Source organism: Gossypium hirsutum, chromosome D08 (genome assembly GCF_007990345.1).
Source record: "Gossypium hirsutum isolate 1008001.06 chromosome D08, Gossypium_hirsutum_v2.1, whole genome shotgun sequence".
Taxonomy (NCBI): domain Eukaryota; kingdom Viridiplantae; phylum Streptophyta; class Magnoliopsida; order Malvales; family Malvaceae; genus Gossypium; species Gossypium hirsutum.
The window spans coordinates 29,298,296-29,311,359 of record NC_053444.1 but is presented as its reverse complement, the minus strand read 5'-3'; the positions used below and the strand labels follow the sequence as shown (position 1 = coordinate 29,311,359).

Here is a 13,064-nt window from a genome sequence, read left to right as displayed (position 1 = left end):
CCACAAATCTTTCAAAGATGGATGGATTCTATTTTTAATAAAGAATTCTTAAAATATGGAATTATATTAAGCCCTAACAAAATAGAGCTAGAGAAAACGGAGATAGAATTTTTAGGATTAAAATTATTTGCAAATGGTCTTAAACTCTAAGATCATATTATTGTAAAGATAAAAGAATTTTCTGAAAATATTGAAGATAAAAAATAACTTTAATAATTTTTAGAAATTGTTAATTATGGAAGAAATTTCTTTCCTAACTTATCTGAAAAAATAGATAAGTTATATAAAAAATTAAAAAAGGATAAACCTTTTGACGGGTATAAAACAGACTTAAAAATTATTAAAAAATTAAAATCTGAAATAAAAATTCAAAAGTTTATTTCCCTAAACGTGATAAATTAATATTAGAATAAAATGCATCACAAAATTATTGAGATTGTATTTTAAAAGCTAAAACAGCTAAATTAAACATAACACTTAACAGCTAAATTAGACTTAAGGATTTAGCCCGTATTAGAAAGCTTCTTCTTAGGCAATTAAAAGTTCCTTACCAGTTGTTCCGGTTACTGTATTTCACTACTCTCGCCTTTCTGTCTCTTTTCTTTTCTTCCTTCTTTTCTTTAGGACCCATTAAGGAATAATGATTTTTCTTCAAAAATAAGTTGATTTGGAGCTCTTGTTTCCTGAGGTCATCTTGTGAATCTTGCTATTGGCAGAAATGGGTTTGTGGGAAGTTGTTCGACGAAGAAAATCTGAGACGGGTTTTCTTGATATGTTGCAGGAATTAACAGATATTTCTTTCTTCTCAAATTTAGGGTTTTAGAAGGATTTGAAAGTTCACATTTTGAGGTTAGTGTTTTCTTTTTCTTTTCCTATTTCTATAGTTAGTTTAAGTAGTTGGGATTAGGTGGTTAATGGAGCTCAACACTTTGATTTTGAAAAAAGTTAGAAATTTTGTACGGTTTTCCTGATAAAATCTGCAGTTGTTAGCAGATGTCTATAATCGTCTGAGTAATTTTGATTCTTTTGTGATTTTGGTTGCCATTTAAAGTTGGTGGAGAAAAATGTCACTAGGCTTGTTTTACATTTTGCTATTGCCAGTTGGACGCATTTAAAGATTGCTAAAAGTAACTCTGGTTGGTGAAGTCCTGATATTTTAAACTTGTGTGTGGATTGCACTACAGTCGGTATGAGTTAAGGGAGAAATTTAGAAATGGCGTTGGCAAGCAGAACAAGACATATGCTTGAGGCTTTGGTAAGAGAAGGATCATTAAATTGGTTACTTAGCAGGCGAAGCTCCTTTGCTGAGGAATTTGAGGAGCTGGAGAGGTCTCCATCTGCTGGAAACAATTGGATACCTGAGCTCTCTCCCGCTGCAAATATAGTTGTGCGCAGGTGCTCAAGGTAGGTTGCTTCTGCTGCTACTTTGGTCTTGCTGCTTATATGCAGATAATATTTTATTTTTATTTTTGCAACTTGTATCTTAATTGGAAGTTGTTTTGCTAGATTAGGTTTTCATATACTTCTAAGACCTAGATGCAAATAAGGATAATGCAAATTGCCTTTTGACTGCTATATAGTCTCCTTAACAAAGTTTTAACAATGCAGAATACTTGAAACCTCTTCAAGTGAGCTTCAAGAAAGCTTTAACGCTGAGGCATCTGATTCTATAAAGCATAAGTCACGGTATGCGAGGAACTTCTTGGAATACTGCTGCTTCAGGGCTCTTGCTCTGTCCACTCAAGGAATGGGTCATCTGGCTGATAAAAAGTTTCGACGCCTTACATTTGACCTGATGGTGGCCTGGGAAGCCCCAGCAGCCGCCGGCCAATCTCTAATTAATGTAAGTTTCATATTTTATGTATTTCTATTTTAGGGTGTGTTTGTGGTTATGTTTGTGCGCCTCCAGGGGGATGGGTCCAATCATCTTGCAAAAACAATCCAGCTGCATGCTTGCTGGCTTCTCTTGTTTTTTAATCTGTGAATGCATGCTACATATATTTTGTGAAAATACCATGCTCATATATCTTCTGTAATTAATACATCTTTTCTTGTATTTTGCACATTCAAACTATTCTTATGTACATGGAATATGGGTTATTTTTTGGGCCATTAATTGTCCAATAAAAGTAAATGATGCTAAAACTTAATGTCATCATTTTGTCTTGTATGCAATTAGATGATGATCTGTCCATTGGGATAGAGGCTTTCTCTCGAATAGCTCCTGCAGTTCCAATCATTGCCAATGTGATTATTTGTGAAAATCTTTTTGAGGTTCTTACCATCTCAACAGGTGGTCGGCTTCATTTCTCTATCTATGAGAAGTACCTAAACGGACTGGAGAGGTATGGGCCCTTGCCATGTCAATTTCCTATACGCTATCATGCCTCTCTTGTTTTTGTTTTGATCCACGTACATATTTCTGATGCAAACTTTACTGGTCAAAGACTAAAAAAAAACTGTTCTTTGGTTTGCTCTTATCCTTGAAGGTTTAGATAGCAACTAATAACCAAATAGGCTATATAGCCAAACTAGAGGGATCCTAAGATAAATTCTCAAAACAAGATTAAATGGCTTGTAAAATACAATCAATCATTAGAAGACCAAAAGCCTTGAACTGATAGTCTATTTAAAGAAGTAAACAGTTTATAGCAGGACCTTGGGACCGCCTTAATTAGAATTGAAAATGGTTTGTTCAGTACCACTACAAGTATGACTGCAAATGATCTTTTTGCTGAAAATTTTGTGAGAAAGGGAGTTGCAGATTTATCAAAGTTTCAACCGCCTCCCTACGCTTTTCTCTCTTGTTGTGGAGTTTCAAAATTCTAACATGTATATATGCACCATGTAAGGTGTGGTGGGGGATAATTCTGATATGATCTTACTGTAAACATTTATGCATGAAGTGAACAACCAAGGAGCTGAACCTGCAGTGTTCTGTTTGTCAATGTAAACTTAAAATGTGTTACTTTTCCTTGAACATGGTGGTTTTAGGTGTGCATCTGGCATTTCCAGTACCTACTGGCTATTGATCATTTCATATTCCATTCTGTGTGATTCTCTTTTTGGTGAATAACAAAGTACACAATCAAAAATTAAACTAACTCCTATAAGAGGGAATCTTCAAATACTCTTAAGCCTGATCTCCTGTCATGAACCATCCGAACAAGACCATCGGCAATTTTATTTTTATCACGAGAGATATGTTAAATTTTCCAAAGCCTAACAGTATCCAAGAGCTGACGAATTCTCCTTACAAGAGCTGAAGTGGAACCCCCGAATGATTCCTCTTGAACGACATTCACCGCTTCAAGACTATCGGTTTGAATTAAAACACTTCCATAACCTCGTTCTAGAATAAGATTCAAACCATCCAAGATGCCCCAAAGCTCGGCGTCCAACACCGTGCACATACCATTCTGTGTGATTTTTAAATTGTTTTATGGTGCATCTGTAACATAGATAACCAAAAAGGCTGATGTGAACTTGATGGGTGTAAAACTAAGTCTGGTTCACATTAATGCCAAATCTATCATTTGGACTGAGGCTTTTGTTGGGAACTCTGAAGGAAAGACCTGTATTTGAGTCTCAGCCCAATATTTTTATGGAGAAATTTTGTGGATATATCATAGAAGATGGTCAATCAAGTAAGGGCATATCAGAATCACAGATAGAAAGTGGCAAATCTTTATCCTTGTTAAAGCATCCCAGGTAAAACCAATTGGCAATAGATAGAGGGGATCAACTTGATTATAAGACTACAAGAAACCTGATCTTTAACAGATGTAGGATAACACCAGTGAACACTCCCCGTCATGTATAACTCACTGGACTTACATGTGGACAACCTCACCAGGGTTTGTCAACCTCACATGGGGATAGGCAAGAACAATGACTTAATAGAATCTAGGTTTTGATGTTAAATCATCAATAGTAACACTATTTGGCAGTGGGTGGAGGGACCAACTTTAGTATAAGTCCAGAACAAACCTAGTATTTAACAGATTTGAGATAAAACCGTTTAAAAATACTTATCAAATGATGATGTATCTGTGAAGTTAGCTGTGAGAAAAGGAGAATTATTCTTGATAAAGGAGATGACCTTAGGTTAAATTTCATGTTTAAAATGCACAAGACTTCATTCGTGGTTAAAAGAGTTTATTTTGTTAGACTTGAATATTATTTGATTTCATTTCTAAAAGTCTAGATGGTATGCCATGGCCTTTCTCTGTAAATTATCTGGTTAATCTCTTTCTTATTGGTTTTTACTAAATAGTCATGGCATTTGGTTGTACTTCACCACATCATAATTGAAACTCATAAGCTTTGAGGGGTTGTATAATCCTTGATAATACTTGTTATGATGCCTTTACCATCCTATACCATTTGATGGAAAACTTGAAATTAATATTGTGGATAAAACATTAGTGTTCCTCCCTCACAAGTAATCCTGAGTTCTTGACATTAAAAATTGAAACAAATAATCCTATGAATTACTTGGCCTCTAATCTTGCTAATTATTTAACTATAACAATACAATGTATGTGACATAACGTCATTAACATAATGAATCATATAATATTGAAAGTTCTTGTCAGAAGCTTAGTAAAATTTACTGTCTAATCCAATGCTAATTACACCTTGTTGTTTGAGCGTTTAGTTTTAAGTTCATCTGAAGTTTCATAGCAAATGAAAGGCCCTAGTAATTTATGGCAGTGTCTTCGTTTAGCAGATCTGCATATGTAAATGTAATATTCTAAAATTTGACCTCTATAGAGTGATTAAAAAGATGAAGAACCAATCAGAATCATCTCTTTTGTCTGCTGTTCGATCAACTAGAGGAGAAAAGATACTTGAGGTGGATGGAACAGTCACTACTCAACCAGTTCTTGAACATGTCGGAATATCAACATGGCCAGGTAAGTTAATGGGATAGCAAACATTTTATTCAATAAACTAGTATATGTTGGAATCCCTATAATTAAGGATAGAAATCTGATGGTATTGGAATCCCTATAATTAAGGATAGAAATCTGTTGTGATCTCTTGTAAATAGAAACTAATCTCAGTTACTGATTCTTAGGAAATTAGGATATCAATTACTGATTCTTAGGGATTAGGATTTATTTCCTTTAAAATGATTATTTTTCTCTTTATAAAGCTGTAAACTAAAGCAGTAGCAATATAACAGAATTTTTCCTCTGAGTGTTTTTACATGGCATCAGGGCTATAGGATTCATTCGATCCTATTTTTTTCTCTAAATTCCCTTACTAAAAATTTCTGTGGTTTAATCCTCCAATGGGTGATATCAATGAGAATTTCTCTGAAACTGAGACATCACAAATAACTCAGAATATCAATCAGGGAATCACTCAAGGTGAAATTAATTCCTCCCTTATAATCACCAATCATCGGCTAAATGGGAAGAACTTCTTGCAATGGTCTCAATCGGTTCTTATGGTGATTCGTGGTCGTGGCAAATTAGGGTACATCAATGGAGAAATCCCACGACCAACCATGGCTGATCCTACTTATGCCACTTGGGAACTCAACAATTCAATTGTAATGGCTTGGCTAATCAATTCGATGGAAGGCCATATAAGCCGCACCTATCTTTTTTTCAAAACTGCAAAAGACATGTGGGATGCAGTCAAAGAAAACTACTCAGATCTTGGAAACGCCTCCCAAGTATTTGAAATCAAGCTTAAGTTAAAGGACATCCGACAAGGAACACTCGAGGTAACTCACTACTATAACAATTTGAAAATTTTGTGGCAAGAACTGGATATGTATTATGAGGCAGATTGGGGTGAAGGCTTAGAACACAATAGGTTTATGGTCCATCTCAACAATGAACGTCTTTATGAGTTTTTAGCAGGACTGAACCGTGAGTTAGATGAGGTCCGTGGCCGAATTTTGGGTAGATCACCTCTTCCAACGATCGGTGAAGCATTTGCAGAAGTTAGAAGAGAAGAAAAGCGTCGTCTTGTCATGATGGGAGATTCAAAGGAACCTAAACCTATGACTCCAATTTCTAATCGTCCTACTGAAACCTCTGCTCTCATCTCCAAAGGTCCACAGCCACAAAAACAACGTGCTGGAAATGATTCTGGATCAACAAGACCATGGTGTAGTCACTGCAATCGTGTTGGTCATACAAAAGAAAAATGCTTCAAACTCCATGGCTATCCTGAAAAAAAACAGAAGGATAATAAGACTGCCATGTTATCCTCCACTACTGCTGATGATGTTCTTGATGTTCGCTTAACCAAAACACAGCTTGAGACTCTTCATAAGATACTTGGTACTCCCACTACTCATGGATCTCTAGCAACTCAAGGTACTGCCCTCAACATTGCTTTTGAATCTAATAATCAATCTCCTTAGATACTCGATTCGGGCGCCTCTGATCACATGAAAGGTGACTCCACGTTGTTTCACACCTACACTCCTTGTCATAACAAATCCCGAATCCGCATAGCTGACGGTTCTTACTCACCTGTGGCTGGAATAGGAGAAGTACAAATGACAGAGAATTTTTCTCTCGATAAAGTCCTACATGTTCCAAACTTGTCCTGTAATTTACTTTCAATTAGTAAACTTACTAAGGATGAAAAAGTTTTTGCTGAATTTTCTGCAATTGGTTGTGTGATACAGGAACAGAAATCGGGGAGGATAATTGGCACTGCTAAAGTTGATGATGGACTATATATTTGGAATAAAAACAGTACACAAGGGGGATTGGCTCTATCCACTGCAAAAGAGGACACTATTATGTTATGGCACCATAGGTTAGGACATCCAAACTTTGTGTATTTGAAAAAACATCTTCCGCTGTTATTTCGAAATAAAAGTATTAATTCCTTGAAGTGTGAAATTTGCCAATTATCTAAACATACCCGTGTGCCATACCCATTAAAACCACATATTCAGTCCCAACCTTTTTCGTTAATCCATAGTGACCTATGGGGAGCCAGCCGAGTGAAAAATATTACAGGGGCTAGATGGTTTATAACATTCATTGATGATCATACTAGGGTCTGTTGGGTCTATCTACTCAAAGAAAAATCTGAAACACCCAAAGTATTCCAAAATTTTCACTCAATGGTTCGAACCCAATTCAACTCTACCATACATACCCTCCGTACTGACAATGGGAGAGAATACTTCAACTCTGTCTTAAGTCCATACCTTTCTGACCAAGGCATTATACACCAAAGCTCTTGTCCTGACACTCAACAAAACGGGATCTCTGAGAGGAAAAATCGTCATCTTCTTGATGTGGCTCGAGCCATAATGTTCACTATGAATGTTCCAAAATACTTGTGGGGAGAAGCTGTCCTTACTGCCTGCTATCTCATAAACCGAATGCCATCAAAGATCCTCAATTTCCAAACACCTCTAAATACTCTTTTAAAGGCCTTCCCTCTATTTCATGTCCCTAATCTTCCAGCCAAAATATTCGGCTGTAAAGCTTTTGTCCATAACCATTAACCAAATCAATCCAAACTTGATCCTCGAGCCCACAGCTATATCTTCATTGGATATTCCCCTACACAAAAAGGCTATAAGTGTTACTCACCAACATTGCGCCGAATGTTTGTCTCTCGAGATGTTACCTTCTTTGAAAATGAACCATACTTTGCAGCATCTCATCTTCAGGGGGAGATTTTTAATGAAGATGAGACCCTTAATACTCTCCTCATTATACCGCCTGATCCTACTACTACTATCTCAGATTTAGTTGTTTCCCCTATACAGCAAGAATTTAACACCGTCCTTCCCAATGACAATACCTCCACCGAAGTACAACAGCCACTTGATCAAGGAAAACAGCAAATACAGGTTTACTCCCGACGGAATCGTTCTCCTGAAACTGATACAGCAGTGCCAATTACATCTCCAACCGAGGACTGTTCTGAAGCAGAAGTCCCACCTCCGTCACCATCCATCTATCTTCCAATTGCAGTTCGAAAGGGTACAAGGAGCTGCACTCAACATCCTATTTCTCGGTTTGTATCCTATGGAAATTTATCTAAGTCTTACAAAGCTTTTGTGACTAATGTTGATTCTGTAAAAATTCCAAAAAATATAGAAGAGGCTCTTGAATCAGCTGAGTGGAGACAAGCTGTGATGGAAGAAATGAAGGCCCTCAAAAACAATGAAACATGGGAAGTCTCGGATCTGCCTAAAGGGAAAAAAACCGTAGGGTGCAAATGGATTTTCACTACGAAATTTAAACCCGATGGCCGTATTGACCGATACAAAGCTCGACTTGTGGCTAAGGGATTCACCCAAACTTATGGTCTCGACTACAACGAGACGTTTGCACCGGTTGCCAAGCTAAACACCGTTCGGGTCCTGCTATCTCTTGCTGCCAACCTTGATTGGCACTTGACTCAATTGGATGTAAAAAATGCTTTTCTCAACAGGGAATTAAATGAGGAGGTGTATATGGATTTCCCACCAGGGTTTGAAGAAAATAAGGACCAAGTGTGTAAGTTGAAGAAGTCCTTGTATGGGCTGAAACAATCTCCACGAGCGTGGTTCAGCCGATTTGCAAAAGCTATGACTAGCAGAAATTACATTCAAGGACAGGCAGACCACACCATGTTCTACAAGCACTCGGAAGAGGGTAAATGCTGCATCCTTATCGTTTATGTTGACGATATAATAATAACAGGAAATGACTCGAGCAAAATTTTGAGATTGAAAGAATTTCTTGGTACAGAGTTTGAACTTAAAGACTTGGGGAGTCTTAAATATTTTCTTGGTATGGAGGTAGCAAGGTCGAAAAAAGGTATCTTCATTTCCCAAAGGAAATATGTTCTTGATCTACTGTCGGAAGTTGGTTTGATGGGCAGCAAACCAGCCGAAACTCCTATGGAGTTTAACCTCAAATTGGGAACTAATAAGGATGGAGAAGAAATCGACAGGGGGAGATATCAACGTCTAGTAGGAAGGCTCATCTACCTATCTCACACCCGTCCAAACATAGCCTTCAGTGTGAGTGTTATTAGCCAGTATATGCATGCCCCGAGGGAGAAGCACCTGGAAGCTGCATATAGAATACTAAGATACCTAAAAGGAACTCCTGGTAAAGGCCTGTACTTTAAGAAGACTATCAACCGAAGCGTGGAAGTCTACACTGATGCAGACTGGGCAGGTTCTGTTAATGATAAACGCTCTACAAGCGGCTATTGTAGTTATGTTTGGGGTAATCTCGTGACGTGGAGGAGCAAAAAAACAATCTGTGGTAGCACGCAGCAGTGCAGAGGCAGAGTATCGAGCACTATCTCATGGTATATGCGAAGGAGTTTGGATACAAAGACTTATGGGAGAACTAAAAGTGCCTTTTACCAGACCTATGAAGATGTACTGTGACAACCAGGCTGCTGTCAGCATAGCACATAATCCTGTGCATCATGATCGGACCAAACATGTGGAAATAGATCGTCACTTTATAAAAGAAAAAGTACACTCAGGAGAAGTATGCATCATCTACCTACCTACTAGACAACAAGTTGCAGACATGTTAACCAAAAGTTTGAACAGAAACATGTTTGAAGAACTTAGTGGCAAGCTGGGTTATTAACATCTACACTCCAACTTGAGGGGGAGTGTTGGAATCCCTATAATTAAGGATAGAAATCTGATGGTATTGGAATCCCTATAATTAAGGATAGAAATCTGTTGTGATCTCTTGTAAATAGAAACTAATCTCAGTTACTGATTCTTAGGAAATTAGGATATCAATTACTGATTATTAGGGATTAGGATTTATTTCCTTTAAAATGATTATTTTTCTCTTTATAAAGCTGTAAACTAAAGCAGTAGCAATATAACAGAATTTTTCCTCTGAGTGTTTTTACAGTATATGATGTCTTTATTGATTGGTGAAATTCTTTACTGCAACCACACTTTTTCCTTACATTTCTTCTTTCATTCACTGTCATTGTTTTTGTAAACAGCTTTGCTTGTTGATTACCATATGGTGAAATATTTACCCTGTTCTGAGATCATTCTTGCATGTCTTCAGGTCGATTAATACTGACTGATCATGCGTTGTACTTTGAAGCCCTTCGAGTTGTATCTTATGACAAACCCAAAAGATATGATTTATCAGATGATCTAAACCAAACTGTTAAACCTGAGTTGACTGGACCATGGGGTACTCGACTTTTTGACAAGGCAGTCTTGTACAAATCAATTTCCTTGTAAGGCATGATGCATATTTATTTCATATTCTTCGTGTAACTGTCCTAATGAATTTTGTGATATTTTGGTGTTGAATCAATCATGATTTGTTTCATGCTTTAATTTTAATTTAAAGCTTATCTGATAATATAATTTGTCTACTGATTGTGCATTGATTTTCACTTGTAGATCAGAACCAGCTATTATAGAGTTTCCTGAACTTAAAGGGCACACTCGACGTGATTACTGGCTAGCAGTAATCCGGGAAATTTTATATGTTCATAGATTTATAAATAAGTTCCATATTAATGGAATTGAAAAGGATGATGCACTTTCTAAAGCTATTCTTGGAATTTTGCGTGTGCAAGCCATCCAGGAAATTAGTTCCTCAAGTACGGTTTGCTTTGAGTCTCTTCTCATGTTTAACCTCTGTGATCAATTACCTGGGGGAGATTTAATACTAGAGACTCTTGCAAACATGTCAAGTTCAAGGGGAGTAAACTGGGGTAACAATATTGTGGCTAGTGGTGGCATGTACTCAATCTCAGCCTTGACCACGGTTTCGAACTTAGGTGTTATGTTTGGTTCAAGTTCAAATAACCCTAGCGAGGCTGGACTACTTGTGGGTGAACTGGCTGTGGGCGAAATGAGTTCATTGGAGAGAGCAGTTAAAGAATCTAGAGAAAACTATAAAAAAGTGGTGCTAGCTCAAGAAACAGTAAATGGGGTTAAAGCAGATGGTATTGACACCAATTTAGCTGTTATGAAGGTATTGAAGATGATCCAACTAATCGCTTTAGAGTTTCAAAATTTTCAGTCCATTTCATCGTTCAACTGAAAGTAATTTTATTTAAATAGTGAGGTTGAATGTTAAATCTTGGTTATCGAATTAAATGTGGTTGGCGGACAAAGTAAATGGCTAAATACTGCATGCAACCATTTGTTTCTGTAGTGATTCCGTGAAAATATATCATTCAGTGTTTGTTAACGGAGTGATTAATTTGAATCGTGTTTTTGATAGTGTCACTCCTATGAGGCATACTTCTGGCTCTGATTTTCTGTTCTCTCTTGATTGTTGTCTTAACTTGCAGGACTTGTACTATCATCTCATTGTAATTTTTTTTTTGGTATTTTTCAACTTGCAGGAGTTGCTTCTTCCAGTGATGGAAGTTGGGAAGTGGCTTCTGTCGCTGGTATATTGGGATGATCCTCTAAAGTCTTTGCTATTCTCTTTGATTTCCACGTTCATTATTTTCAGGTAAGACAATTGAACTTTTCTTCGTTATTAAAATTTTGGCAAGTGTGATATATCACATGAAATACTGTTTTGGAAAGTATAGGCTGTTAAGTTCCTAAATCTCTAAATTTGTTGGTGCATATAAGGTATATTCTTTTCTAATTGAAACCATGTCGAGGTTTTAAAATCATCAATGTATGGTCTTATCCATCTGCACTTGTGATAATAATCTGGAGTTAAGCTGGAGGACTTCCACTGATACCTGGAAGTGAAGTTTTGTAAATGTTTCAATCCCTCCTTGTCAGCTTAGGTACTCAGTTCAGCCGAATAAAATAGTTCTAGTGTTGTATAAAGGAGGCATGGTTGATCGAAAATCGAACACATTTTAGCTAAACACTCTTTGAGTTGGCTTCATAGTGATCTTGATATCTCAGTAGGTTTCCTTATCATAGGAATTCCTTGTCCATTTCAGGGGATGGCTGGGTTATACCTTGGCATTGACTCTAGTCCTTATTGCAATCTTTATGGTTGTTACGAGATTTTGCAACCAAGGCAGGCCTTTGGTTGAACTCAAGGTAATGGCACCTCCTCCTATGAACACAATGGAACAGCTTTTGGCTGTTCAGAACGCAATATCTCAAGCTGAACAGCTTGTCCAGGATGGAAACATTGTTCTTCTCAAGTTTCGTGCCTTGCTGCTCTCCATTTTCCCACAGGTGCTACCCTTGAGTTTTTCATTATTGTCGGATCTGTCAGTTCCTTGTCTTTAAGCTGATTTTGTGGCCATGGTGTTAAACTTAACCAGGCAAGCGATAGATTTGCAGCTCTGCTGGTGTTTATGGCATTGATTCTGGCGTTGGTGCCTAGTAAATACATGCTTCTGGTGGTGTTTTTGGAGACATTTACGAGGTATTCGCCTCTTAGGAAGGCGAGCACGGAAAGATGGATGAGGAGACTCAGAGAATGGTGGTTCAGCATCCCAGCAGCTCCGGTGGTACTTGAAACTCAAAGACAGAAAGAAAAGGATGCTAAGAAGAGAAAGTGATTAGTTTTTACTGTACATAATAACTGTTTTCCTATGTAAATATAATGATTTACATGTATCCATATCTACATCTCAAAATTGGAGAATACTATTAAAATAATTTAAATTGGAACTACTCAAAAGATTAATAAACAATTCTTTCAATTTTAAACATGACAATTTGAATTTAATCTTTTCAAAAGTTAAGCAAACAAAATGTCAAATTTTAAAGTTTTGAATTTAAGAATATTTAAATTTGAGATGAAACAAATACATAATGACACAAATCTATTATTCAAAATGATTTTAATTATACTCTAATTTTAATTTCTATCTTTTCTATTTGAATTTTGGATAATTCTTCCCATTCAAAATTTAAGTGAGAATTTTGAAATAAAAGAAATTATATATTATTACTTCATTTCATAATTCATGATTTAGTAACAAAACTGGATGTCTAATTTCCATCAATAATCAGAAAATGATGTTCAGACAAAAGAAAACCAGTAAATATAATCTCAATAAAGAGAGACTTATATAAACAACTCATCAGAAAGAAAAAATAAATCCCATATATAAAAAATGAAAGCTTCTAAAAACTAGAA

The 13,064-nt window shown here is 36.6% G+C and overlaps 1 protein-coding gene across 1 annotated transcript; it reads left to right on the top strand.

Annotated features, from left to right (window-relative positions):
* Positions 1-546: 546 nt before the first annotated feature.
* LOC107917938 (uncharacterized) lies at positions 547-12,618 on the top strand. Its single transcript, XM_016847368.2, has 10 exons — positions 547-849; positions 1,185-1,404; positions 1,609-1,847; positions 2,180-2,345; positions 4,777-4,919; positions 10,041-10,218; positions 10,388-10,967; positions 11,344-11,456; positions 11,908-12,151; positions 12,241-12,618. Exons 2-10 carry the CDS (start codon positions 1,214-1,216, stop codon positions 12,478-12,480), a joined length of 2,094 nt encoding a protein of 697 aa, XP_016702857.1. The 5' UTR covers positions 547-849; positions 1,185-1,213; the 3' UTR covers positions 12,481-12,618.
* The last annotated feature ends 446 nt before the right edge of the window (positions 12,619-13,064 follow it).